Source organism: Vidua macroura, chromosome 9 (genome assembly GCF_024509145.1).
Source record: "Vidua macroura isolate BioBank_ID:100142 chromosome 9, ASM2450914v1, whole genome shotgun sequence".
Taxonomy (NCBI): domain Eukaryota; kingdom Metazoa; phylum Chordata; class Aves; order Passeriformes; family Viduidae; genus Vidua; species Vidua macroura.
In genome coordinates this window covers 14,005,749-14,033,721 of record NC_071579.1, presented here as the reverse complement: position 1 = coordinate 14,033,721, position 27,973 = coordinate 14,005,749, and the positions used below count along the sequence as shown (strand labels likewise).

Below are 27,973 nucleotides of genomic sequence, written 5' to 3'. Positions count from 1 at the left end.
AATTCCTGGCCGTGTGCAGGACACCCCAAGAATGACAACACATCCCTGAGAGTATTGTCCAAATCCTTCTTGAATTCTGATCAGTTCCCTGGGGAAATTCTAGTTGCTCTGGTATCCTCAAGGGAAAATAAAATATAAGCTGTATTACTATTAAGAATTTTTAATTTATCCTTTTGTGAGTAGGTTTTTACTGTAAATTTTAAATGAGAACTTAGAAGATTCTATTTAAAAATTTGATCAGTAAGTGCACAGCCTAAAAGGGCAGGGGAGAGATAAAGAAACTGCCTTTTTAAATGGAGTTTGATAAGTTGATGAGCAGTGATTTATAGTCCATTTTCTTAGAGTAGCAGAATATGAGTCTGATTTACTAATTCAGAGGCCTATTCCAATCATAGACCCAGGAAAGTAAGTTTGGTTGTGTTTTGTACAGGGTGGGTGTGTGTGCCCCGGTGGAGGTTCAGTAAGTATTGCTTGTCTTTATCTATATTTTCTCATAGTATGTACACATACTGGAAAATTCCCAAGGAACAGTACTTGAAATAATTCTGAAGTTCTATGGTGAAATCTTTTTCCACATTATGCTAAAATGAGCAATTTTGAACGTGCTAAAGGCAAAAATATTAAGTGACTTGCAACCATAGTATTGTATTCAAAACTAGCTACTCAGTTTGTAAGAGAGGCCTGGGACTTTTCTAAGAATCTGTTTCACAAATATCTCATGGTGTACCTGTGGGGTTTTGGACTTTGCTCTTATGATAGTTATTAACAGTATGATTGAACTAGTGAAACTTAGATTAAAATCTTGGCTCCAAATGCTTTCACAATGGAGCAGAGAAACAAATTTGGAAAAGTTAAAGCTATTTCCATTTTTCTGTCTAATTAGTATATTTCCTATTTCTTTGTGAATTCCTGAAAAAAAAGCCAAAAACCCCCAAACATACAAAATCCACCCCCCCACACTGTTTTGCTGAGATCAAGTTAATTTACTTCTGAAGGAGGGTTCAGTTACCTGTTTTTTTTTTCAGTAAAGTCAAAATTGCTTGGATCACTACTTCTCTTTATTGGTCTGCATAATCAAGAAAAATGACATGCCCAAGTATATAACCCATGGTATATATGCCAATTCTGAGAATCAAAAGTGTTGAAAACAACACATAAATTAGACTTTATATAAATAGAAATTATATAAGAATAATAATAATAATACTCACTTATATATACACATTATATATATATATACACATATATATTCCTTGACATATAAATCAAGATGAATCAGAATAATAGTAAGCAGTGTAAATGACTCGATCATTGCAATAAGTCAGTGTGTTCTCTTGGATTTCCTCTGTGTGACACAGAAGCTAATGCAGAGTAAACATTGCTGTTTCTGTTGAATGCAGGGCTATTTCGCAGGAACCAACTACCATGGTGGACAGGTAGGCAGCTTGTCTCTAACATTTACACAGATTAGTTCCTCAGGAATAAACATGGCTCAGTTGTCACATTTGCCAGCAGCCATTAAATATTGAGTTCAGTTTAGTCAGAGAGATAGGTACAATAATTCCAGAGAGTGCAGGGGGCTTTTATTCAATCACTCTTGGCATTTCAGTTATATCCTTCCATATATAAGAGCCAAGTTTGTAGTTATGGAAGCTTTCTTACCTTAAAAAATTACTGAAGAATCATTCACAGGGTTAATCTCACTGCATAAACCACCAATATGATGTGTGGATAATTAGTCATTTGCCACTGCATTAGTAACTGTGTAAAGTTCTTCCAGTTAATCAGTATCATGAGTACTGTTTATATTATATTAGGTCCAGGATCTTTTTTTGCCATTTAAAAATTTGTTACTATTAAAAAAAATTATTAAAAAATTGCATTCTTTTTATAGGGTTCATATCCTGGAAGCAATCAGTATGGTGGACAGGCAAGCAAATTTTCTTTGTTTTCAAGATCTTACTTCTATTTGCAATTTATCAGCTGAAAAAATATCATGCAGTACATATACTGACAGGTTTTTAGGGTCATTTTACTCCTAATAAATATTTGAAAACAGGGACTGTCAGTAGCTGGAGTCTACTCAAAATTGAGTAGCATGAACAAATTTCCACATAAAGAAACTCCATAGATCATAGTTTTAGTTGTTTTACCTCAGAATGCCTCATATTTCAAGTGATTATTTTAATATTTACACTAAGTACTTGGAAAATTTGGTACAGAATAAACCAATAGATAATGCTTAAAAATATAAATTCCAGTGTGTCGCACACAATAACACTACTTTCCTCTTTATAGTCACCTCAGGACTCTTCCTGTTAAACATATACCTTATGCAGTGTTTGCCACTGATTCAGAAAAGTCACTAGTGCAAATAGCTGACAGATGAAATGCATGTCTAACTCAAAAGATGGAGCTTAGTTTTCATTAGTATTACTGTGTTTGCAATGTCTCACTCTACCATATTAAAAAAAATTAATTGCTTTTTACTCCACTGGCAAGCACTGGTGTTCAGTATCACTCTATTAAAAAGATAATCTCATGTAGAATGGAGAGGATTCTTAACAGCTGCAAATAATTTTTTTTCCCAAACTACCTATTTGGTAATATTAACAATGTTTTTACAATAATACACATGGTGCTCTCTAAACATGTCTGATATAGTAGAAAATCACAAATAAAGTAATTTTTTTTTCTCTTGAATAGAGCCATATGTAAGGCACTTTTGATCCATTTTTTATGGAACAGAACAGTCTCAGAAGGTGTTTTGTGACTGCCCAATTTACTGCTTTCAGCTGTTGAAGAAATTGGAGGCATTAGATCAGAAGTCTTTCACTGCATCTTGTTAGATTAATATACTTTCTAGATTATGACTGAGATCTCCTCTCAAAAGTCCTGTGATGTTTCATTCTGCACAGAAAAACAAAAAGTAACTGCTGTTAATTTTCTGTGATTTTTTTTTAATAGGGATCTTATCCCTCAGGAGGCAGCCAATATGGTGGGCAGGTGAGTATTCTCTTTCCATCCCATCACTTCAAACTCTTTCCTAACATACTTTCTAGATCAGGTCAGTTACTTGATGCTGACAGATACATTAATTTGGCCATTTTATTAAGTTTAAACAGTGGAGGTAATATGGATCAAAGTTTCCTCAGTAAGGTGAATAAAAGATTTGGTTACAATGAGTTACTGCTCTGTGTAAAATATTCCTTTGAACATACTATAGTTGCCAGTCTGTATTTCATAACACTGCTTTCTTGATTCAAATTGCCATTGTTGTGGTGTGTAGTACAGAGTGTAAATTTTAAGCTTTTCTTTCTTCAAAGAACACCCAAATAAGCTTGTCCTAAGCACTGAAAAAACTGTCTCAAGACAGTGATAGAAGATTTTACATTCAATTAATACAAGTCTGATTGACTTCTTACAGGGCTCATATCCTTCTGGAGGCAAACAACACGGTAAACCAGTAAGTACAAAACATTCAAATTCACCTTTCTCTCTTCTTACACACCTGCTAAAACAACCCAATACCAAGTTAGTTGTGGACTAGACAGTTAGAGTTTTACTTTAATATGCAAAGAGTGGCACATGATTTACTTATCTGGGATACTCTCAACAAAGGCAAACACAAAATTTATTTTTGCAGTTTTGAGACAGCACTTTACTGTGTAGCTGAACTTCTAGTAATCACAGAATGAGGCCATTGGATCTGTGTGTGTAAGGAACTTCTGAACAGCTATTTATCTTTAAATTTATAATAATAATGATACACTTTGTGCTCAGAGCTCAGCTTTTCATTGATTTAGTATGTGTTTGTCTTAAGTAGTTCTGTCTTGCTTTGAAGAAAACACTTTTCCTTTTTAAAGGAAATAATAGTTGCCATTTAACTATGCATATTTTCAACTTCTATCATTTCAGACTACTCTTTTTACTATGTAATTTGGACCTCACTCTTGCCATTCAATGGCAGTTGATAAAAATGTTTTAGTTTATATCTTATAGAAAAGATGTACTTGTTATTAAAAAGTGATCATAAATGTTACATTTTCTAATACATTAATCCTAAAGGTGAGACATTTTTTGTATGTATTTGATGGTATTTCTTAAAGACTTAGTGATTGTAACATTTCCTGTTGGCAATGCCATTCAAATAAGCAGAACCACTTCACCAGAAAACTGAATAAGATGCTTTCAGAACATCTAATTTTTCTGTATCTACTTTTATTTTCAACTACCTTTCTTATTAGAGTTTTCTTTAAGTAGGGGCTATAGAGTAAAGGCCTCTTATAATTTGCATTTTTTTTTGTTGGTGCTGTCTTTTTTTCCCCAAATGTAACCATAGACTGATACCAGGAGAATTATGGTTTAATTGGACCTTATTGTTTTTCCTATTCCATACATTAAACACAACTATAAACCAGTTCCCTTTTCTTGAGAATTTTGTATTAAATTGTCCAATACAACATTCGAAAGAATACACATAACAGAAAATGTTAAATACATGTATTTCAGATAAGGTTTTGCCTGGGATTTTTGGATGACTGGATACAAAAGAGCTTTCATTCTTCTGTGGTCTTTAATTACAGATAGCAAGACTATTTAAGCACAATTAGACTTAGAGTAAAAACGGATATCTTTTTTTCAGGGTTCCTCTTCCTCAGGAGGCAGTCATCAAGGAAAGCCAGTAAGGATATCCTTCTTTCAGTATTCTGCAACCAAATTAGAAATGGGGATATTGGGTTTTAAGATAGGTAACAACAATGAGGATGAAATTTTAAATTATGTTACAATGGTAAATGTATGAGGAAAATTACCAATAAAAATTGGAATATTTTGCTCAAGCTTGAACATTAGGATGAGGCAGCATTTATTCCTCCCATAGCAAAGTTTTGATATACTCTGCTACTTACTCATAGGAACATTCTTGGGTCATTCTAATAAGAATGATGTATTTAAATATCAGGGTAATTGTTTCAGTTTCCAACTCTGTAGTTCAGACAAGACACATTGCTTTGACCCATTCCTCTGAAACTGTTCATGCAATGAAAAGGACATAGCTGTGTTTGTTTGAGACCATTCAATTAAAATAGGGGGGAAAAGTGCAGTGAAAATGGTAAAATCAAAATCACTATCAGACCCACTAATATCCAGGGCATTTTCAAGATTGCTGTGTGCTCTTTGGACGCTGTTCATGCAGCCTGGTATGACAAAATTAAATGGTTCATAATTGTTTCACAGGGTGGCTCTGGCTCAGGAAGCACTTACTCTGGGAAACCGGTAAGAATACTTTCATCACAGCACTTTAATCTTTTTTACTTGTAAACAAAGAACATGGGTGGTGGGTAGAGAAATTTTGGGATGACTTGGTCTGAAGCGAATCTGTGTTAGTATTACTTCAACCTTCCTCTTGAACAACTTAAAACCATGCTGTGGGTTAAGCTATTAAAATCTTGTTGATCAAGGAAAAAACTGTGTTCAAAACCATTGGCTGGGAACCCCTCTATAAATTTATTTGTTTGTTTGTTTTCAGCAATCACCTTACTCAGGCGGCAGTCAAGTGGTAAGAACTTGTCCTCTGTAGTTGTCCTCTGTAGTTTCTACTGGTTTCTTCCTATAAATATCACAGAAAACTGAAATCTGTCAAATTTCCTGCATCTGAATAAATGTTTGAGAACACATGTGCAACATAATAAATGAAATAGTCTTAACAAAAAGGAAGAAAAGTGGGATCACATAGGTGTTTTATACTTTTGACTCTGACTATCACTGAAAAATATGTGTTGATATAAATGTGGTACATGGTCTTTTGACATCAGAAGTGTCTACATAATAGATGGGGCTAATAGGAAATTATTTCTCTGAAAATTTCAATGCTTTTATAATAGCAATAAAGAGAACTATTTAGGAATGGTTTTATCAAATTTCTCTTTTTTTTTTTTTTTTATAGAGCTCTGCTGGGAAACAATCTACTCCCCAACTCCTGATGTTATTCAGTGTATTGAGTGCCTTTGCTCTCTCTGCTGCTGTATCAAAATGGTCTATATGAACTTCTGAAGTGTTACTTGACATCCTAAACACAGATTATAATCTGTATTATTAGATTACTTAATGTAAGAAAAAAAAAAAAATACCATTAAGTCAAATTGGCAGATGCTACTTGGCTATTATGTTGCATGTCTAGCTGATATGTCATGCCCCTCATTAGTTTACCTCTGGTTTTAGTCATTAGTAGTTATCAGTAGTTGTGTCAGTGTTTTAGGCATCATTTTAAGAGAGCATATGGTACCCTACCTATAGGATTTAGGGAATGCAATGAACACCTACCTGAAATGATTGGTGTGACAAATGAATACTTAGGGAAATATTTGGTTATTAACCAAAGTGGACAAGGTGAAATAAATTGCTCTATATGCAAACTGAGCACTGTGCCTGGTAATCATGGTGTAAGGTAAGGCTAATGTAAACTTCTGATAAGCAGTTCTCCATGGGACAGAAGGAAAGATGCTGAACTAGTATCAGAATATTGGTTTTAGTCTTTTGTAATCGAATGCAAATTCAATATGGAGATTGCAAAGAAAAAAAAAAAAAAAAAAAAAAATCCACAGGACCAATTTTTTTCATTTTTCAAATGTTTTCATTTTATTCATTAGAAAAATGAAACAGCTCAAAGACACTACAAACTCCATTCAAACCAACTGCAAATACCTAGAGTTCTGTAGAGAAGCATATGAGGCACAGATTAGGCTGATAAACTAAAATCTGCTGAAAAGGAAAGCCTTTTTCCTTGGAAGGAATAGAAAAAAAAAAATAAATTCATAAAACTGATACCAGCTTGGCTTCCTTTTTTCAAGTATTTAGTTCAACCTGTGATACCTCGTGTATCTGAAAGGTTCATTTCGTGAGTGCATCTACAAGCAGGTACATCAGTGTGCTCGCTGAAATACCAGGGCCCGTTTGTGAGTTCAGCAGCAGTTCCACACCTTGCAGCAAACTCTTCTGGAGCTCTCAGAGCCACCTTCTGTTTGGTGTTAACAAAGCGCATTCACCTAAAGTATACTTCTAATGAATGTGTTACTGAACGTGTGCCTGCTATTAAAATTACCATTACTAGTAGCGTGCTTTTCTGTCATGGTTTACAATTGGAATTGGTGGGAGAGGTTTCCATTCAAGCTCTCCTACCAACTTCCGTGGGGCCAGGATTTCACCCGGTTTTGATGTGCAGCACTACCCTTTGCCAACCATCGGTAAATCAACCTGCAACTGAAACACAAAGTTATGCCTATATACGATCTTCAAAATTCAGAGGACAATTTGTTTCTTCGGACAACACAGTAACGTTCTGTTTGAGAGGTCCGTACCTTAATTCGAACCAGCCCTACCATTCTCTAATAAATTTGTGATGGGTTTATACAAAACGCTCGTGTCAGCGGCTGGCGAAGTTCCCCGCTCTCCGTTTGGGCGGAACACGGTCCGTGCCGCGCCCCGGGCCGCAGGGACTGCGGGCTCCGGGAGCCGCCCGTGCCCCGCGCCGCTGCCCCCATACGGCCGCCCCGCCGGGCCCTGCCCGCGCCCGCCCGCCCGCTCCCGGCTCTCGCTGCAGCCGCGGCCCTGGGAACGGAGCGGGCGGGGCTCGGCTGCAGCCGGAGCCTTTGCGGGACGGGACCGCGGCTCCCGGAAGCACCGGGAGCCGGAGCGAGCCGAGCTGGGCCGGCGGTGAGCGGGGCCGCCGGGCGGGCGCGCAGGTGGGAGCGGAGCCCGGCCGGGGCCGCCCCGCGCGGAGCGGAGCGGAGCGGGGCTGTGCGTGAGGGGGGCGCCGGAGGGAGGCCTGTGCCGGGGGGGGAGACCTCTGGGGTTAGTGGAGGGGGCGGGAAGCAGGGCTGTGGGAGCAGGCTGGGGAGGGAAAGGATGGGATTGAAGAGACACCGAGAGAAATGTCTGGAAATGGAGCGCTTTGGGCAAGAGGGAGGAGAGGGTGAAGTTGAAGTTGCTGTGGGGAAGCGGCCGTGTGTGAAGTTGGGAAGGGGCACGGATCTGGCCAGAGCTGTGTCAGTGCTGCTGAGGTTGTGACTCCCTTGCTGGTGCTCTGCTGAGGAGATGCTCACTATGCGTGATGTGGTGCTGCATGTAAAGTTCACAGAAATGCATTTTACGAGTATTTGCATCGTTATCATAATTTTATAACAAGTTTTTGAAATGAGAAATGCTCTAGCAGTGCAGCACTTATGGATTAAGCAGAAACTCAGAGGACAGAGAGATAACAAATGTAATAATGTATATTATGGAATAAACTGAAAGATAAAAGGTAAATATCAGAAGGTACCCGAAGTTGTTTCATTTTATTAAATCCTATAAACTGTGTTTTAGACCAGAGGGAGGAAGACTTGGATTCCAGTTAAAATATTTTAAGGTAATGATTGGGTGAAGAAGACTGACACAGCTTTGAGCGAAAGAGGAATGTGTTATTTGGGACATAAAGAATGTATGCAACAAACCTTTCTAAAACTGAGTGAGCACCACAGTGGGAAGTTTTATTTTTCATGGTGGTCTCTACACAGGAGGATTGGGATATAAGACAACCTTTGCTTTTTAAAGGCCATATGTGCAGAATGACAAAGTGGGTCTTGGAATTAACATTAGGTGATGGACTGCTTTTCTCAAAATCTGTGGGCCTGCCTCTCTCTGTAGGCACTGCACTTAACTTATCAGTGTGCTCACTGAGTTGAGCTACAGGCTGCAGGGTGAGTTTGAGGGAGGTGGCAGTTGCGGAGAAAATGATTTACAATAATCTCTCCCTTTGGAAACTGGAGTTCATTATTCCCTTGTACAGTGTTAGGCACTGTAAGAAGAACTTGTGGTTGAAAATGGTGATAAGTATCCGTTGGTTTGGGATGCATGATGTTCTGGTTGGTAGAAGTAGTATGTGTAGCAAAAATACTGGTTTGAGGAAAGACTGGTTCTAGTAAGTATAAATTTGCTTTCTTTAGAGCAATGTATTGTTAGGAGTAACTCTGCCTCCAGCAATCCTACAGGATGCCTACACAGCCCAATTCCTTATCCGGGTGCAACAGTGAGAAAAAGGCAGGAACTCAAGTCACATGTCCCCTTAAACCAGTTCCTGATTTGACTGTGTTAAAGGGAGCACAACACATACCTAGACACAGTTATTCCTCTCACATTGTCCTTGAATTGCTCACTGCCTGGGCTTATTTTTCACCAGTTACTTCAGTTCCCACCGTGTTGGAGCTGCTTGTGCAGTCTACGTGCCTTTGCTGGAACTCAGGAGGCTGCACAGCTGGATCACATCAATGGAGGATGTCTCTAGAGGGGAGGAGAGATTCTTAACATCTGTACTTCTCAGGATCTGGCATGATAATGTCAGATGGTTCTGGAGTTAGGAGTTCAGGATTTTGCCACTGGATTTCTCAACCTTGTCTTACATTTATACCTCTTCAGTGCAGTTCAATTGTCCCATTTTATTTGTAATTACTAGCATGCTGCTGTGCCTACAGATTGATTTTCCCCGGAGGATCTAGTTTGTGTTACTCTATTCCAAGTAGGTCACCTTGACTGAGGTGTTTGACACACTGTGTTGCCTTGAGCACCCAGACTTGATAGGTAATTCATAAATAGCATAAGTGTAAGCTACAGCTGAACCCCAGCTGGATTCAATGTTCAGTCTTTCAGCACCTTAAATCAAGCTCCTTCGTTGGCTTGATACATCTGCAGGAACTGCATTCCAGCAGTCCTTTGGTTCATGGCATTGCACTCCTGTGTGCTTGAGGAGGGGTGGGCATTTGAACTGAAACTGAGAACTGAATGGCTCCTTGCTTGCAGAGTCTGAATGTGGCTGCTGGGATCTGTCTATACTGTGATCTATATAGTGAACACAGTGTATGTACTGTGTGAAAACGAGGTGCAGTTCAGACAGCTTGTATCAAATTTCTGTGCTGGCAGGCAGAGTTTGGCTTAATGACTGTTATGTCAATATAAAACTATTGCACTGCTAGGCAGAGTTGAAGTCTTCATCTTACAAGAAATGCCGGTGTTGACATTTAGCTCAATGAGGGCCTGAATTTCCAGAATGCAGAATATTTATACTCAATATGTGATTTGTATAATATTCATCAAACCGAATTTTCATCAGTCAAAAAAACATGATCTCTGGATTCTTAGGTTCTGTGTAAAGGATGAGGGTGGTGGGCTTAAAGAGCACTTAGCCACAGATCCCACATTTTAAGATGCTTTACTCTTCCTGCCTGATACATAGATTAGAATGCTATTTTTTTTCCCCACAAAAGAAAGAAACAAACAGAAAACTTTTGGGTGCTCATAAAGTAACTCACCAACTTTCCCTTTCTGCTCAGTTTTCTGAGCAGTTTTTTTTTTACAGTCATGTAAGAAAACCTTGCCTGAGTCCCAAGGAATTTATAGCATTCTCTGAAATGAGACTTTAGTTAATAGTTAATATGTAATTGCATTCCCTTTGTTAAACTTGGCAATGATGGAATTTCCTGGTTGACTGATATATATGGCCAGTGAATCACTGATACAGCCTCCATTATCTTTGGCAGAAGCCAAGGTTTTGGAGCAAAGTTGAGAAGAAATCGTTGGTTGATCTTTAACAGTTACCATTTAATGTGTAACTGCTCTGAACCTAGGTGCACTTGCCAGTTTTGAAAACCATCTGCACAGTTTTAAAATGGCCAAGAGTTGTGTTTTGACCCCAGCTGGCAACTAAGCACCACACAGGCACTTGCTCACCCCCCTGGTGGGATGGGGCAGACAATCAGAAAGGTAAAAGTGAGAAAACCTGTGAGTTGAGATATAGACAGTTTAGTAGGTAAAGCAAAAGCTGCACTTGCAAGCAAAGCAAACCAAAGAATTCTTTTACCACATTCCATGGGAAGGCAGGTGTTCAGCCATCTCCAGGAAAGCAGGGCTCCATCATGTGGAACAGTGACACCATCACTCTGAACCTCCCCCTTCTTTCTTCTTCTCTCAGCTTTATGTACTGAGTGTGACTCCATATGGTCTGGGATATATCCCTGTGGTCTCTTGAGGTCAGCTTTCCTGGCTGTGCTCCTCCCAACTTGTGCATTCCCAGCCTCCTCACTGGTGGGGTGGGAGGTAAAAAAGTGTAATCCCTGCTCAACAATAGTGAAAACGTCCCTGTGTTATCAGCACTTTTCAGCACAAATCCCAAACACGTCTCCCTTCCAGCTGCTGTGAAGAAAATGAACTCTCCCCCAGCCAAAACCAGCACACGAGATATGGTTGTGCCTAGGGAGCAAGATGACGTTGCAGGAGCAAGGTCCTCCAGTTATCTACTGTGTTCTACTTGATCACCTTGTCTTAAAAATACTATTTGAATGCAGTTATGTTTTTGATTCTTTTCACTAGTTAAGATTTTTTTTTAATGTAAATTGAGAAATTGAAAATACTGCCTGAAGGAAACTTGCATATGGAAAAAAATCTTTGTTCCTCAGTTTCTTCTCAAAGAGTAAGGAACAGACTTTGCTAGAGGATTTGCTTTTAACCACACTTGTGAAGAATTGTACAAGCTCCAAGAGAAGCACAGTTTTGTTTTTTTTCACAGTGTACTTAGTGCACTTTATAATGTCTCCAGCAAGAAAAATGAGTAACAAACTGGAAAACAAAAGAAAGAGCAAGGTAAGTTTTAAAATGAAGAAGTTATTTGCAGTGATTTAGTTGCAAAGTGCCAGGTATTTGGGGAGGAATAGCTGACAATTGTAAATAGCTTATGGGAGGGAACAACCAAGAAACCTGTTCACAGTATGAGGAAAATGGAAAACATAGTAGTGACGTTTTAAAGTGAGAAATACAAAATATTTAGGACATGTATTACTACAATTACTGTGGCCTGACAGATTTCAGCTTGTGGTGGTGAGGGGATAAAGAAATGTATTGTCAAATTTTAGCAGTCCAAATATGGCAGTTATTTGTGTGTATGTAAAATCTACTTCAGAACGCAGTTCAGCAGCACTTAACTAGATTTGGAGAGGTCTATGCGCCCTCTGTACCATGTGGGATATTTGTCATAAAATCATAGAATGGTTTGGGTTGGAAGGGACCTTAAAGGTCATCTGTTTCTGACTCTCTGCCATGAGCAGGGACACCTTCCACAGACCACGTTTCTCAAAGCCCATCCAACCTGGCCTTGAACACTTACAGTAATGGAGTTTCTCCAGTTCTCCGGGCAGCCTGTTCCTGAATTAGCCCAGCCCAGGCCCTTGCACTTGGCCTTGCTGAACTCCATGAGGTTCCTTCCTTCCACTTATTTCTATACTTAAAGTGTATGCTGTATTATATACTACTTCTGATAAATACAAAGCTATATTCACTCCAAAAAAACCAAGAATATTTATGGAATGGAACTTTCTCTGAGGAATGTAGTTGTGTTGCAGAAAATGACGTGTTACTTGTGTGTTACCCAGCACAGGGAAGAGGGCAATGTGTGTAGAAAGTAAGTAAAACATAGAAAGAACTTTTATAAAGATAGGTTCTTCAGGTTCTGTGAGTTATCTCTTACTCCACCTTCCAACTGGGCTTTTCCTTTGTTGACAGCTTATTGTATTTGTATAGGTGTGGCATCAGCACTAGGTTCATATTTCATTGGAGAAATATGAGAACACCATCCTGTTTCTTTAATCTCTTATCCTGATTTCAAAGCAAATGCTCAGGAGGTGTGTCCATACATGTACCACTGGAATGGCACAGAGGCAGACTCAATCAGTGTTTATTTTCCAGCAGATCCCATGTGGAGAATTTGATGTAGTAGCACAAAAAATTTAAACTTTGCCTTTGGCAGTTTTGAGAGGCTGGTTCTCTACTTCTGTGTTGGGCTTTGCATTTTAACTGGTACACAAATGCCTTTTGTTGGTTGAGCAATGTTAAACTGATTAGTCTTAAAACGGAATAAGACCAAAGAAAAATAACTCCTGTAACTTGGCTTTTTTACTCTAAAAAACTGTCAGCAGTGGAAACATTTCACAGTTAGACTGGAAGGAATTTAATTCACATAATGATATCACTGTGAAGATTTGAAGCATGATACTAGTTAGTTTATTTTTCTTTTTTTTTTTAATTAAACTTTACTTGTTACAGAGTATAGAGGAGTAAAGAAATACTTGCCAGTAGAGGTTATTTTTGTCAAATCTTTTGGTGAATTTAACTTACTTTTTTGTTGTGAGACTTGCTGGAATTTACTGTTAATTTTCTTCTTGTCTTTCATCTACTTCTTCAGATAATGTTGGGTGCTTGGAGTTTTTCCTATAAGTTTCTCTGATATTCCCTGTAATTCTGATTTTGAGTGTTTCTACAAAGATTTTGAGTCCTTCTATAAACTTAAGAGTAGAAATCAGTTCATAAACTAATCCTTAGTTTTGCACAGGATTTTGCAACAGTAGATACTTATCAGCTGAAAACTTCAGAAGTTTATACCAGCAGATCTTTTAAAGAGCAAATCTTAAGGTTAAGAAAAGTTCCATAATCTTATTGCTCTGTAGTAAACTCTGATTAGTATCAAGGAGTTTTGGTGTGCTGTTCATTAAGTCAAATTGATAATGGCCTAATTTCATCTGCAAATATTAGAATTTACCAGTGTTTTAGGAGGGAAAGTGTAGGGATGAAATAAAAATAAAATGTAAAATATTAAGTTTTAGCCTGGGTTGGAGGTATTACAAAGGGAGATGAAAATCTGCAAGTCATAAATGTATTTATTTTTGAATTAATATTATGAGCTGGAAATACGTGATTTTCCACTTTAAAAAATCTGCTACCTTTGAGGAGTTAATCTTTAGATTTTGGGCAGTATGGTACTTTGAGATGAAAGTATTACTTCCTGTATAGATTGCTTTGCTTTGATTTGTGTTCTGAAAACCTTTCCAGGATCCTTTTCCTTTTTACTTGCAAGGAGAACAGCTCTTCACATAGAATCCAAGTTTTACGCAGCTGTGTGTACTGAATCCAGATGTTACGTGGCTGTAAATCCCACCTTGGCTTCCTGTGTGTTGGCTCCTGTGTTGGGCTGCCTTCCTTGTGGCTGCAGGGTGTGTCCATGGCACACTGAAGAAATGATGCAGAAGGGACTGGGTTTTTTTTTTCACATAGATTAACAGAAGAGAAGAGTAACGAGCCAGGCTTTGAGATGAGTTTCTTAGTATTATAGTCAGGAAACAGCAGGTCCTTAGCACACCCTGGTGTAAGGTACAGTTCAAAAGAAAGAGTTCATGTCACCACTCAACTTCCAGTCTTTGAATTAGCAAACCTAAATCTGACTTTTCAAACAGATGCATCCTGCAGAATACCAAGTAGTGCATCCAAAGCCCAGTAAGAAAAATAAGTTGTAGCTCTGTACAGGAAATGCAGTGGGAACTTCAATACCATTGTTGATTTAAGACAATCCAGGTGTGGGTTGTTACTGAAGGCAATAGTTCATTTGTTCTGGGACTGCACAGGCTGTTGCTGTGAGGGTAGCAGGAGCTCATGGCTACAAGTGAGCTCTTACACCTCTGACAGTCACCTGTAAATCTAAAGGTGTTATGAGACTGCAGTTGAAGACAGTCCAACTCTCTAAAGTTCAATATTTTGCTCCTTTTGTGGATTGTTCCCAGTTTGCACAAGAGGTCCGTGAGCTGATAAGCAGGTCTTTTAAAAGAGAAGGGACCAGGAGAGCTGATGAGGTGTTCTGTGTGCTTAGGAGAGCGTGGTTGTATTATTGGCATGTGTACGTTTCAGAACTCTAGTTCCTGCTCGGTGAACCAGCTTGTAAGTACAGCATGAAACTTCACACATTTGCTGTCTACAAGCTTGTCTTGTTGACCACTGACAGGACAACTTTTAAAAAATACCCTTATTTCAGCTATCATGCTGGACACTTAGGTTCCCTTCTATGTGCACTTTTGGAACTCTGAAATGCATTAGTGACTTACAGTAAGGAAATACTTCCTGCTACTGGTGCCTTTCTGAGATACATTGTCTGGGGAAAGTTCTTTTTTTTTTATCATGACTTCTGAGGAAGACAAGACAGAAGTTAATGATGTGGTATGGATTCTTTATGGCTTTGCTTATGGGCTTATTAAAGTGTTGTGCTTGTTGGTTTATTTTCATGCTGATTGCTTTGCTACTTGCTCATTAACAACATACTAGTGATTTACTTTTAAAATTACATTTGAAGCTGCTTCATAAATAGATGGTTGTATTTTACAAAAAAAAAAAAAAGTGAACATTATTTTTAATGTTATGACCTGCTTTGAAGGTCACAGAATTGATATCTGATGATTTTTAACATTTGTAAAACCCTTTGTCATTTCACAGGCTGACAGCATGCAGAAATTTGGGTCCGAGTCAGGAGGGAAATGTGTGTTCCCATTAGCTGTATTTTGCTTAGAAGCATTTTGAAAACTAAAAACAAAAACAAAAAAAGTTTAAAAACCTACAACTTAAAGTTCTAAGGACTTATTTATCTGTAGGTGTGCTTTCATGAAATTCAGTGTTTTTTGTCTTAACAATATGTTATTCTTTATTTCCAGTTTTTCAGGTCTGAATACTAAGAAATTAGGTAGATGGGAACAGTGAAAGAAATTGTTTGTTCAAGCTGGCTCACATAAATGTCAGTTTTCTCTAGTATCATAGGCAAGCCTTGTAGTGAAATTCAGTTCTGTGTCTTCTCTCGGTAGGTTTCTTTTTCTTTACCTTTTTTTTCCCTCTGTCTTAGTGTTTCTGGTACTTCTCCAGAAGCATGATCTCTGAATGTGCATGTCACTTCTTCATCACTTTGCAGGAACTGTTCTTTTTCTCCTACTTGTTCTCATCTGTAGCAAATTTATTCATTAAAGTTGTTGTTCTCCTGTTAAGATTCCTTACTGAAACCTTGTGTGTTTCTTCCTTAAGTTTCTGCATCCTGGCATCTTTTTTTTCCTTATTTGCCAATATGCTTTTACAAATATTTTTACAACAGCCTGATTTTTGAGATGTACAGTTTTATTGCGTAGGATACAAGTGTGTACGTCATATCTTTGTGGCTGTTGATAATCCACTCCTGTTTGCAGGTTACTGCAATGTCTTTTAAGTGCCAGTGTTGTATAGGTAATAATTTGACTTTGAATATTTCACTGGAGAAAATCTATGTTTAGAGACAAGATAAGGACAAATCAGAAATACTTGAAGAGTGTAGCTCTCCAAATGTCTACAAAACCAGCAATGAAATGAGCTAGAGAAATGCAGTTAGCAAGAAACTGCTTCAGTTCTAGCCACAAATACTTAGAGGTACCAGCACATCTTTGAGCAGTGTGGACAGAGCTGCGTAGCTAATGAGTCAGAAGTTGTGTTTTACATCTGCCAGTGTAAAACATGAGGACAGCTCTGCCATATGCACCCATCAAGTGGGCTATGTCTGCACTTCTGAAATTGAGAACCACATGCATTGTCTTGGCTTGTTACTCTTCTCCTGCTTGTAAAAATAGTTGTAAACTTCTAGTTATTGATTTAACTTTGACATTATAAAAATGGCTCTGTTTTTGAATAACTGGGCAATAAAGGAAGTGGAAGATAATATTTTATACAGAACATTAGTTTCTGTGTATGAAATTTCTTCATATGAAGCATAGCAAAAATTATGTGATAGTCTGAGTAGCAGCAAGCTTCTTCTAAATCTCCTTGTCATATTTTGTGCTTGCAAAATGAAAATTACTGTCTCTATTAGTCTTCTGCACTAAGTTAATCCTTTAAACTGGTGAAAAATTGCAAAGAAAACTGCATCAACTTGGTAGAAGTTCCTGGTAGAGATGAGGATGGTACAGCTTTACTAACATGAAGTTTGTGGTAGTCAGTGCAGCCTGAGAAAGCAGTTGCAGTCACCTAGTTGTCTATATTCAATGAATTTTTTTCTGGGCAGGATAATCAGCAGGACAGCTTTAGTACTACCTCCCCTAAAGCTTCTCCGTCCCATGTCTTCCTCTCCAGCTCTGCTTTCCCACAACTCTCCTTTCCCCTCATTGCTAGGCATACCTCTCATTCTCATTTAAAGCAGCCCCACCCTCACCCTTCTTTTGCTGGCACGGTGACACCTGGCAAAGCAGAGACTGGAACCTGACAGGCTTGGGAGAGGTGGAAGAGTGGGATAATCTCTTCAGTCTGGGAACAGCTCACTGCAGCAGGAGTACTGGGCATTCTGCTGTACCACAGCTTTCACCTTGAAAACACCTTCACCTTGAAAATACCTTCTGAGCCTTCACCTACATAAAGAAATTGGTGATTCCCAATATCTGCAATATTACCTTTGGGTTTGTTCCTTTTTTTCTGTTTCAGAAAGGAAAAAGTCAAGAAATGTCTGCCAATTTAAAGTACCTTTCCTTGGGCATCCTGGTTTTTCAGACCACAAGTTTAGTGTTGACCATGCGCTATTCTCGGACACTGAAAGAAGAAGGACCTCGTTACTTATCCTCTACTGCAGTAGTTATTGCTGAACTTCTGAAGATTTTGGCCTGTGTTCTATTAGTCTACAAAGACAGCAGTATGTGTCAAATTTTGCACCAAGTAATTTTCCTAATCAATATGCTGTATTGTAGTGGCAACTGCAAAGCAGCCATGTGAGTACAGGCATACAACAAAGCATTTCCCTTCTCCTTGTGTAAGAAATAGTCTTGGAAAGACAATAATCATACTGCATATTTGCTTAAGAGAATGGATACTAAGGAGTGCAGGAATGAATTTTATGCTAACATCTCAAAGTTTGTGTTTGCTCAGGCATTTTAAGAAATCTGTATGTAGAAGCAGGAAAAAATGAAAAGCTTTAAGTGTGTCCAAAGCACGAATGATAATTTAGAAACCTGTGATAAACAGCAGACGCAGAAGGGAAGAAGCAATTTCATTGTTACAGGAAGAATCATAGTTTTAAGCTAAGAAAAAGAAAACTATATTCACATTTACTCCAGTTCTTATTTTGTATATTTAAAACTGAATTTATTTAAAACTGGTTTCTGTTTGATTTTCAACAGCTTAAAAATGTCAGTCTATGCATAAATATTGATGACTGTAGGATTCTAAATATGCACTTTTTAGGTGGTACTCTTTGATATATTATCTTAAATTATTGATACAGTTTCAGCAAGTTTAACTCAAAGTATTTTGAATACTTTTTTTCATTCTGATATTCCAGGCTGCAGGAAGACACTTGCAGCCATATTTCCTTACATATACAAGGCCTGTGAAAGTGAAGCAAACATAGATGGTATTTTCAGGTCTTGGCGTAGTGATAGCTATAAAAAGGGGAAACAGTTTAAGAACAGAACATTGCTATTTCTCCTTTTTCCACTCCTTTCCTTTTAGTGAATGTCTATTTCTTTTACTGTTTCTTTGGGTAGAATGCAATTTACGGACTCTGAACAGAGTGCTACGTGATGAAATCCTTAACAAACCCATGGAAACTCTTAAACTTGCTATTCCTTCAGGAATTTACACTCTTCAGAACAACTTGCTATATGTAGCATTGTCAAACCTAGATGCAGCCACATACCAGGTATTGCATATTTGGAATTCTCTGTAAGTTTCAAAAAAAAAACCCCATGAATTGTAGCATAGTAGTAGTAACTGTTCCTGGTTCTTCTAGGTTACATATCAACTGAAGATTCTCACCACAGCATTGTTTTCTGTGTCCATGTTGAGCAAGAAACTGGGTGTATACCAGTGGCTGTCACTTGTAATATTGATGACAGGAGTGGCATTTGTGCAGGTAAATATTAGCAGGTGTTTTGTGGGTTTTAATGTGTTTGTTCAAGAAACATGGATTTCTATACTGATTATCCAGCTTTCTGATTCTGCCAGCTGCACATGAGCACCAGAGTATAGTCAGGAGCTACGAATCACAACTGGACAGGTCTGGAGGACACCAGAAATGGTTCAAAGGCAGAAGATAACACCTCTTTTGCAACCCAGTGCTCTACTGTAGAATGTGACAGGGCCTCTGGAGCAACCTGCAAGTAATAATGATAGCAGATTTTATTAGCACGTTTCTTCAGGCATTAGGAATTCACATATCATCTCTGCCAGTACAGGCTGTGTTCACTTTGTCATGTGGATTCAGCGTGGCAAATTTACTTTGGACTAATTTCAAAAAGCAAATTGGCCTCAGTTCTCAATTATGGAGGTACCAGAGTTCATAGTTTTCAGAGGGTAGGATCATGGGATAAGAGGCTATTCTAAGAATTATTTGCAGATTTTAGTATATCCTAGAAATCTTTATTTTAAAACGTAAGGAATTGAAAAAAGATATGGTGATTAAATTCAGTAATGAAAAATGAGAACAAAACACTCTGAGAGTATTTAACAGACTCCTCATAAAGTTTGTCCATTGCATTTCATTCAGTTAGCCTTAGACACATTGCAAGATTTAACTGGTCTGCAGAATCACCAAAGAGGGGCACATGAAAAAGACAATTCATCCTACCTTAAAGACAGCTGGTGTAAGTAGTTTTCTAACGGTGTTTATATTTGTAAGGTAGGGTGGCACAAGTTGGTGGCAGAGAATGACCATGATAAGTCACACTGGGATTCAAAACCAGTTCTTGCTTATAAAACATAAATCCTGCAGCTGTTTAAATTGATGAGTATTCTCCCAGTTCAGGCATAATTTTACTCCTTACAAATATGTAGGAAAAAAATTGTAGCGTTGCAGTCCTTTAAAAGTATTTATGGTGCAAAATACAAAACTTTTCAAGTATGTGGTTGTCTGTATTTAGTAACTGTTACTGTTGGTGGAAAACAAATTTGCATTTTGTAGAGGCTCATGACTTGATTTCATCAGTGAATTTTGTGTAATTATTTTTACATCCAGTGGCCTTCAGACTCTCAAGCAACACCTGCTAAGGAGCACTCAGCAGGATCACAGTTTGTAGGCCTGATTGCAGTTCTCATAGCGTGCTTTTCTAGTGGATTTGCTGGAGTTTATTTTGAGAAAATTTTAAAGGAAACTAAGCAGTCTGTGTGGATCAGAAACATTCAGCTTGGTAAGTTTAATCATCTGTTAGAGATATTACATTCTGAAGCATTAAGATAATTGTGCAAAATAAATGTATAAATAAAAAATACCACCAACATTTTAGTATGCTGCATATATGTTATTTTAAAATCTAAAGCCAAACTATGCTATAGGGAATTATAGCAGTTACTTTCTGATTTCAGTCTAGTTCTCAATTTACTTTGTTAATAGAGTATCTGTACATTTGTGCAGAAACTGTCAATTGAATTTTTTTTTACTATTTTTTAGAGAATATAGGAATTTTAAAACAAAATACATTTCCAAGTCAGTGTTTTGAGATGTTTTAAAATTAAAATATTTTTTTCTCTTGTGCCTGGATAGGCAGCTTTTTGTATTAAAACTGCAAGCTATAAAATCCTCTTTGTTTGTGAACAAAGTTGAGGTGATTGTTTACTGTTATTTCAATACCAAAGGTCAGTTTCTTTTGTGTGCATAATCACTGAGGAGAAGCATATGCAATAAGACCAGTTCATCTTAACTATTTGAATAGCTGTAGCTACTGTGCACCTATCAGTGAGAAACCACCTTCTATTCCCAAAGCAGTCTTGGGCCTTCCATACCCTAGATATTAAAGGTGACAGAGTTGATCTGTGTTCCTGAGTGAGTTTTCCCTACCTTCAAAGCAATCTTGTCCAGTTTAGAGGGTTGGAAACATGACATCAACAATACCTTTTTGTTCCTGTTTTACAACATGGACAAAACTTATTGTTGTCCTTGTTTCTCTAATGGAACCCTTCTAGTCTTCACCTGTAGGCAATAACTATGGCATATTTGAGTGAGTGCATTGAGCAGAATTTGACCTTCCCACCACCTTAGAATGGACTAGGGATCAAATCCTCAGTGTAAAGTTAAGTCATGAGATGATTTAGTGGGTCAGAGCAGTGTAGTGAGTCTGGTAGAATGCAGTGCAGTACTATAAGAACAGGAGATGGTATGGCTTCTTTTGTAATTAGTTAGTTAGTAAATAAGCCATCTTCTTTTCCTTTATTTTCCTACTACTGTGTTTTAGCTATAAGTGGTTTCAGTTAAAAAAGCAAAAGTTAATTTTGAATACATTAAAACATTTTTACATGACCATAGTATTTTGAAACCCAAGTATAGTAGAAGGAATCAAAACCTCTCCTTACTATCTGCTTGTATTTATGGAAACAGTGTCTATTCAAACTAAGTTTCCTGAACAGAGTGTTGGGAATACATCAGGAAACGTTATATTAGGGAATTATTGGGGGCACAGAAGGGTTGCTAGCTGGGGATTGGTCCAGAATTTAAGGTAAGATTTGGTGTTTTGAGTGGAACTGCAATATAAAATCCATTGCCAAGGAAAGCTTATTATTATTATTACTCTCGGTTTCCATGCTAAAAGTGCTTTCATGGGCAACAGATACCTGAAATAATTTCCAGTAAGAATTCATAATTGTTGAAAAATCAATAATCTCTTCTAAAATATTGTTCATATTTTTCTATAGCACGCAGAAGTATGTACACTTAGTTTGATAGTTGGCCTGGTCATATATTGAGTATTCCAGTAATCCTTGGTGAAACAAGGAGATCAGAACAGTCTGTGTCTGAATGCTGACTCTTTTAGGTTATGAATGACTAGGACAGTGAAGACGTAAATGTCTGATTATAGTGAGAACCAGATCACCTGAGTTTTGTATTTACTCTTGTAGTGAGCTTAATATGCCTCAATAGGAAGTTCAGTAGAATGTGTTTATTATTGAGGTTGTTCTTAGTTCAAAAAGAATGTTGCCATATTTCATTAAGTTTTTAGAAACTATTTAAATACATAAATACAGTTAAACAATACGTATTAAATAGATATCAAAATAAATACAGCTTTTACAGTACAGCTTTCACAAAATACGTAAAATGTGAGATCACGTTTTAGAAAATACATTGGTGTCTTCTTTCTTCAAGTGCAAGGTTAGTCACCCACTTCAGACACTGTATTATTCAGAAGCAAGGCATTCATAAGCAAGAGCTCTGAAACAGAGCTTTTCTTACAACACAAACAAAAAACCTGTATGTCCAAACAGGTTTTCATTTTCATATCCATAGAGAATTATTAAAACTATAGAAAATAATGGGGAAATAAATTAGAATTGTTTTAAAAATCAGTTTTTAATGCACACCAAAGCCATAATAGGGATGTATTAATAGGTTATTGTATTTCTTTATTTTAAAAGATCAATTGGAAAACACAAGTAAATGATCTGAATGATAAATACATTTTTAATTCTGCCAACAAAAATAATTATTTCTTATCAAACAGAAGGTGTTATTTTGTTCAAAACAATTCTGCCCTTTTCAGATGCTGAGAAATGTGATGAAAATCACATTTTCACATAGAAGGAATAGAAAAAAAGTGTTGACTCTTCCCTGCTCAGGACTAGAGCAGACATCAGTCACAGAGTAGCTGCTTACATTACATCATGCTTGAGGGATTAGGAAAAGCTTCCCATTTGATAGAAGAACACTGCACTCACCAAATTAAAAACTCCACAGTCTCACCTCAGATTCAGCTTTAGACATTAAGTCTCTACTAGTAAAAATTCATCGTGTTTGAGACTGGCTTAGGAGAATCCCATTTCAAAGATCCTTGTCTGAATTGGCAAACAGCTAATTGCTGCTCCTGCTGTGCCAGAGACCTTCTCTTCCACTGAGTGTTTTCCCTGTTTTTCTCTCCAGGTTATAGGGTGGCTTCAGCCTTCAGACATGACTAGTTTTAGGAAAACTAAAATTTCATTTAAGTGAATTTTGCTATATGCATAAACAAAAATCATTCAATTCCAGTAGAAAGCAATGGAAGATAAGTATATAAGGATATCGTAATGGAAACAATAAAACTTGTTTCAAGTGTGGAGAATAGCTTTTAAAAGAGAACAGCAAACTGATTGTGTTGGGATGTGATGGTGTTGCAAGTGACAGTCCAATTTTAAAATCAGAAATACATGAGCAGCCTTTAAGGACAAGGAACCCATTTGTATGTTTTTCACCTGAAGCTTTTAAACCAATCTTCTACTTTCAGGATTTTTTGGTAGCATATTTGGACTGATGGGTGTTTACATTTATGATGGAGAACAGCTGTCAAAGAATGGATTTTTTCAAGGATACAATAAGCTTACTTGGGTGGTGGTTGTTCTACAGGTGAGACCTTGTGTTGCATGTTTCTGTGAAGGCACTCAGAGATTTACTCTTCTATAAATAAGTGGGGAAACTAATGGGTGTCACTGAAGGTGCTGAGAATTCTACAGTTGAAAGTCTGATATATCATTATTATCATACTCTAAATGAAAATCTGGAAAAACATGTAGCAAGTATGTGATTAAGTATTGTGCAAATTAAAATATGTAAGCATTATTTATTTTGTGATGTTTAAAATTGTCTCTCTATATGCCCTTCCTCATGTGGCTAAAAATGTACAGTACAAGCATTTCAACTCATTTAATGGTGGTAATGTGATCAGCAATTTCTTTAATGGGGAAAGAAGTACTACTCCAATATTTACTTTCAACAGTATGTTTTCCTAATAGAAAATAAATGTATTGCTCCTCAACATAGACAAAAGCTTTTCCTAAAGTATGTGCATGGTTTTAAAACAGATGCTCTCAGTCAAATTATCAGTTTATGAATCCAAATCTCACTATTTTTCCAGGCACTTGGAGGGCTGGTGATTGCTGCTGTTATAAAATATGCAGACAACATTTTAAAGGGATTTGCAACTTCTCTCTCCATTATACTGTCAACACTGATCTCCTATTTCTGGCTGCAAGATTTTGTCCCTACAAGGTAAGAATTATTTTCTATGTGTACTAAAAAAAAAATAGTTGAAAACTATTGCGAAAATAAATAAAACACACATCACACCCAAGCCACGCTTTCAGAATGTCTAGGCCCAGCTCGCACGCCGAAGTTTAGCCTCAGCCCGTAGTGAGTTCCTCGGGCGGGTGCGGAGCCGCTGGCTCGGGGTCCCGCGGCTGCTGCCGCTGTCCGGGGCCGCTGCTCGGCCCGGGCGCCCCCCTGCGGCCCCGCGGGGGCACCGCAGCCCTGGCGCTGCGGGGCCCGGCACAAGGGGCTGGCGCAGGGACGTGGCCGCTGTGCTGCCTTCATCGCCCGCAGCGCACGCTCTAACGCAGGTGGCTGTGGTCACGCACACCTGGAAGTGATGCTGCAGCACTGAGTTGCCCAAGGGCACCCAGAAGCCCAAAGGCAGAGCTGTTTCTAAAGGCAATGCCACATTTAGTAGTGAGAACAGCCGAGAAAGAAAAAGAATCGCTTGCTCCGTTCTTCTAGGCCCCGTACAGTGTCCTGATGCTCTGGGGATCAGACCGTGGTGGCTCTGTGTGCCGCAGGCTTTGTACATGGCATGGCTGAGAACACTGCTTGTCTTGGCAGTGCACGTTCCTCTATGGAGTGTAGAATTAATAATCCCACTTCCAGGTGTAGGAGTAGGATTTTGCTTTTCACTGACCAACACTCCTTGCATGTGTTACATGTACTCATAACATAAAAATATTTTGAATAATATTTACGACTTTTGAGTCTGGTACAAAGAAACATCTTTTTGTCCAAAAATATATATTTGCAATACTGTGGTCCCTTCTATCCCTACCCATTCTGTGATTCTGTATTATCAGGACTTAATCATTCAATAAAAAGGAAATGGAATAGCGGTTTAGGCTTAAGAAGTGGAAGACATTGAACATAAATTATAAGTAGATTATATTTGTTCCATTAAAACAAATGCAGAAAATGTTTTAAGAATTTCTCTGTGCTCAAATGGAAAATTAATAAGTAACTTAACAGCTTCTGCAAACGTGTTGAAAATTAAATACAGCCAAGTAGAAGTATGTAGAACTTGAAGCAATCCCATTTAATAAAACTTGACTAACTTGAGTTAATCAAACTTAGTCTGGAGTACCTTGCTTATGCTAACAATGCATTTGAACTGAAACTGTGTAATTGTTTCTGTCACATCAACAAACAGTTTTGATAGGGGTAATAGATGTAAAGTACTTAAATGCTTGAATGTGTTGCAAGGGGCCGTGTCAAAAATAGGCTAAATGTTTTCTCTGAAGGATTATCATGTCATGTGCCACAGTTTCTTTAGCACTTGGTTCAGAAGATGAAATTGTTGATGTTGTCATGTCAGTGAAGAGATTCTTTTCTAAAATGTGTACTGATTGTCTGCTGGCTTTGGTTATTTTGTATCAGACTTTAACTATCAAAACAACTTGAAAGACCAAAATGTCATAATAGAAAAGATGCCTTTATTGTGATTTCATGAGACAAATCTTTCTGTATCTGCCAAGAATTACATTTTACTGACTCGCAAACTGGTTCTTGGGCAGCAGTAATTTGTTTTGACATAAGCTTTGGGCTTCAAAGCAAACACAGCTCCAACAACATGATGTATGTGGTATAAGAATGAGTGGGTAACCACCACAGAAGCTGCTTTTCTTCAGCTCCTGCTTCCATTTTGCACTCGTCTTTAGGTAGAAGTTTAAGAAAAAAAAGATTGATCTGATTCCGTTTGGAAAGTGTTCCATGAAAGTGTAATTTTAATTTTCAGAATATGTTAGTATAATGATACATTAATTTGTAGTTACAAGTTTCTTACATCAACAACTTTCTGCATCCCTCTAAAATAAATACAATACAAATAAATACATACAAATTATTTTGCTCTTTATCAATTCAACAAATATAATTTATCTTCCTGTTTTCCTCATGGAAAAATGTCCTTTCTTTTGATTGTGTTGCATAAATAAATTAACATCAACTAAAACAAACTTTTCTTTTTCATCCCTGTTCTATTCAGTGTCTTTTTCCTCGGAGCCATCCTTGTAATAGCAGCTACTTTTCTATACGGTTATGATCCCAAACCTGCAGGAAATCCCATTAAGGCATAGCAGACTTCCTCATCAACCTGCTTCTCGAGATCATGCTCTGGGGGCCTTGCTAGCACTGGCATGTGGGAAGTGTCACTGTGCACTGCAAGGGAAGGATGACTGCCCTGAATATATTGAAGAAATGCTGATGAGTAGTTCTGAACAGCCAGAGGGGTTACGGGTGAAGGGTGATGCTGTCTGCAACTGATGGGGGGGGGGAAATGTCAGGGGAATGCCCAGTGCAACTTGCTAATAAAAACTTGAAAGGAACCAAAAGTTTCCAAGAAACTACAATTAGGAATGTTTACAGCTTTGACTGAGATTGCATCAAAAGAATTACTGTATTGACTGCTGCAGAAATATGTCCTATGCACTCTTGGAAAGAGCACACGACAACATTGTCAGATTGTATGTTTTTGCTATTCAATTCTATTTAATCTTAGTAAATATGTTTTTAACTGTTTGTTTATTTACGTGAAACGAGCTGAAAGTCATAGTTCTAAAGTAATGGTTGTAATTAGGTACTCCTTATTAAAACTGAAAATTGAAGTATGAGTGAAAGACACTTTCACAATATCAAATATTTTTATATTTTTAGAAGGCTGATTTAATAACAGAAATCTGTTATTAAATGATAATATTGTAATTCTGTTGCTTCTATAAAATTATTGTAAGAATGTTAACATTCTCACTAAAGTACAAAGGGAGGAGTACTCCAGCCTTCATCAGCCTGTAGTGTTGGAGCAGATGGAATAACTCTGGGAACACGGGCTGGAGGTTACTGTGCTAACCTGGGAGCAGCAGTAGGTTTATGATGGGTGCTTGCTCAGATGTGATGTTCATTCTTTTTTTTTTTTTAAACTGATTATAAATCAACTTTTTGGTAGAACCTTAGAAGTAGTTTTTGTGCTTTAAATAGCCTCTGAAGATTTTTTTAAACCATGATTTCAAAAAACAAAGAGCCCATAATAAGCATTTTAAAGGCATTATCATTGTCTGTAACAGCTCCATCTGGAGTTATTATGGTATGGCATCTGTATACTGTACTGTACTTTATTACAGAGGTGTTTTTTAAACAAGTGTTGTTTACTCATGAACTCTTCCAGGCTTTTTCTATATATTTCTATGTAATGGCTTAATTAGATTTTTGTGGGGTTTTTTAAATTATTATTATTTTGGTCTGAGAGTCCTTGGGCCAACAGACCAAAATGAGTTCTCTGGACCTATTTGTTCTAGTAGTGGAATTATTTTAATAGTAAATATAATTTAAAAACAATTAATTGTGCAATAGGTAAATATAAAAGCATGCTGTTATTCTGTTTAAAACAAAAAAACAAAAAACTTCACAAAGAAATCTTGCTGCAATTAGATCAATTAGACTGTTATGAACACTCCACTTGAAGTATTTGCATACAGTCAGAAACACTAAAAAAATCTGGAACTAATAAACAAAAAAACTGTCTTAATTGGTTTTCAGGTTCACAATGGATGTTAATGTAGGGTGACTCATGTGTCACCTGTGTTGGTGCATTTATATAAACACATTTTAGGAGTCCCTTACCAGTAGAATGGCAAGTGGTAAAAACGTCTTTGTTCCTTTGTTCCCTGCCACCACCTGCTCCATGCTCTTTCTCACATCTGTCTTGTACTAAAGAAAATGTGTAATAGAAGGGTGTTTTGAAATGTTTACCAAAGTACCTCATCTGATTGACAAGGAGATTCTGTAGGAGTGCTCTGAGATTTCTTAGTGAAGTATTGTAAATGGGAAAGGAAGAATTCCCCTTATGTCAGTCAAGTAAAAATAGTGTCTTTCTTCTGTTGGCAATTACATGTTTTATCAACGTTTTGTTTGTTTGTCTTCTCAGAGCAAGACATTAAAGAAATATCAGAGCTCTGCCTAGGGCTTGCTAAGCTTTGTGAACTGTGAATCTGTCCCAGCATGTTGTAACTGCAGTAGCTTTGCTACTTGGCAATCAAAACTATCTAAATGGGCATTCTGTGTTACTATTAAATGTTTTGTGTGTGA

The 27,973-nt window shown here is 37.6% G+C and overlaps 2 protein-coding genes and 1 long non-coding RNA gene across 12 annotated transcripts in view; 2 read left to right on the top strand and 1 right to left on the bottom strand.

Moving 5' to 3' along the window:
- The window catches only part of LOC128811200 (hornerin-like), a 74,910-nt gene extending 67,797 nt beyond the window's left edge, over positions 1–7,113 (top strand). For 6 of the 8 annotated variants that reach the window (XM_053984609.1, XM_053984603.1, XM_053984608.1 and 3 more), the window contains 9 exons: positions 431–460; positions 1,401–1,436; positions 1,895–1,930; positions 2,968–3,006; positions 3,428–3,466; positions 4,646–4,684; positions 5,239–5,277; positions 5,531–5,560; positions 5,948–7,113. In XM_053984609.1, coding sequence (XP_053840584.1) covers positions 431–460; positions 1,401–1,436; positions 1,895–1,930; positions 2,968–3,006; positions 3,428–3,466; positions 4,646–4,684; positions 5,239–5,277; positions 5,531–5,560; positions 5,948–6,046 — 387 coding nt within the window. In that variant the 3' untranslated portion in view covers positions 6,047–7,113. The remainder of the gene's footprint in view (positions 1–430; positions 461–1,400; positions 1,437–1,894; positions 1,931–2,967; positions 3,007–3,427; positions 3,467–4,645; positions 4,685–5,238; positions 5,278–5,530; positions 5,561–5,947) is intronic. The other 2 variants (XM_053984607.1, XM_053984604.1) reach the window with 1 other exon arrangement.
- LOC128811210 (uncharacterized) lies at positions 4,646–11,202 on the bottom strand. The gene is made up of 3 exons (XR_008438267.1): positions 10,892–11,202; positions 9,152–9,318; positions 4,646–4,709 (listed from the first exon to the last, which is right to left on the bottom strand). It is a non-coding gene; the product is annotated as an uncharacterized LOC128811210 (long non-coding RNA).
- On the top strand, positions 7,647–27,973 carry SLC35A3 (solute carrier family 35 member A3). Of its 3 annotated transcripts, none has more exons than XM_053984623.1 (8): positions 7,647–7,713; positions 17,329–17,533; positions 18,384–18,538; positions 18,629–18,751; positions 19,853–20,024; positions 23,085–23,203; positions 23,712–23,845; positions 25,878–27,973. In XM_053984623.1, the coding sequence occupies exons 2-8, from the start codon at positions 17,347–17,349 to the stop codon at positions 25,966–25,968; spliced, it is 981 nt and encodes a 326-aa protein (XP_053840598.1). In that variant the 5' UTR covers positions 7,647–7,713; positions 17,329–17,346; the 3' UTR covers positions 25,969–27,973. The 3 variants fall into 3 exon arrangements, with proteins under 3 accessions (XP_053840598.1, XP_053840599.1, XP_053840597.1); XM_053984624.1 differs by having other exon boundaries at positions 7,675–7,742; XM_053984622.1 differs by lacking the exon at positions 7,647–7,713 and adding an exon at positions 11,514–11,670.

Coding starts and splice junctions, on each gene's coding strand:
- SLC35A3 (XM_053984622.1), top strand. CDS start 11,617: ATGTCTCCAGCAAGAAAAATGAGTAACAAACTGGAAAACAAAAGAAAG. Junction 17,534..18,383: donor ATTAGTCTACAAAGACAGCA/GTATGTGTCAAA, acceptor TTCTTTGGGTAG/AATGCAATTTACGGACTCTG. Junction 20,025..23,084: donor GATCAGAAACATTCAGCTTG/GTAAGTTTAATC, acceptor TTCTACTTTCAG/GATTTTTTGGTAGCATATTT.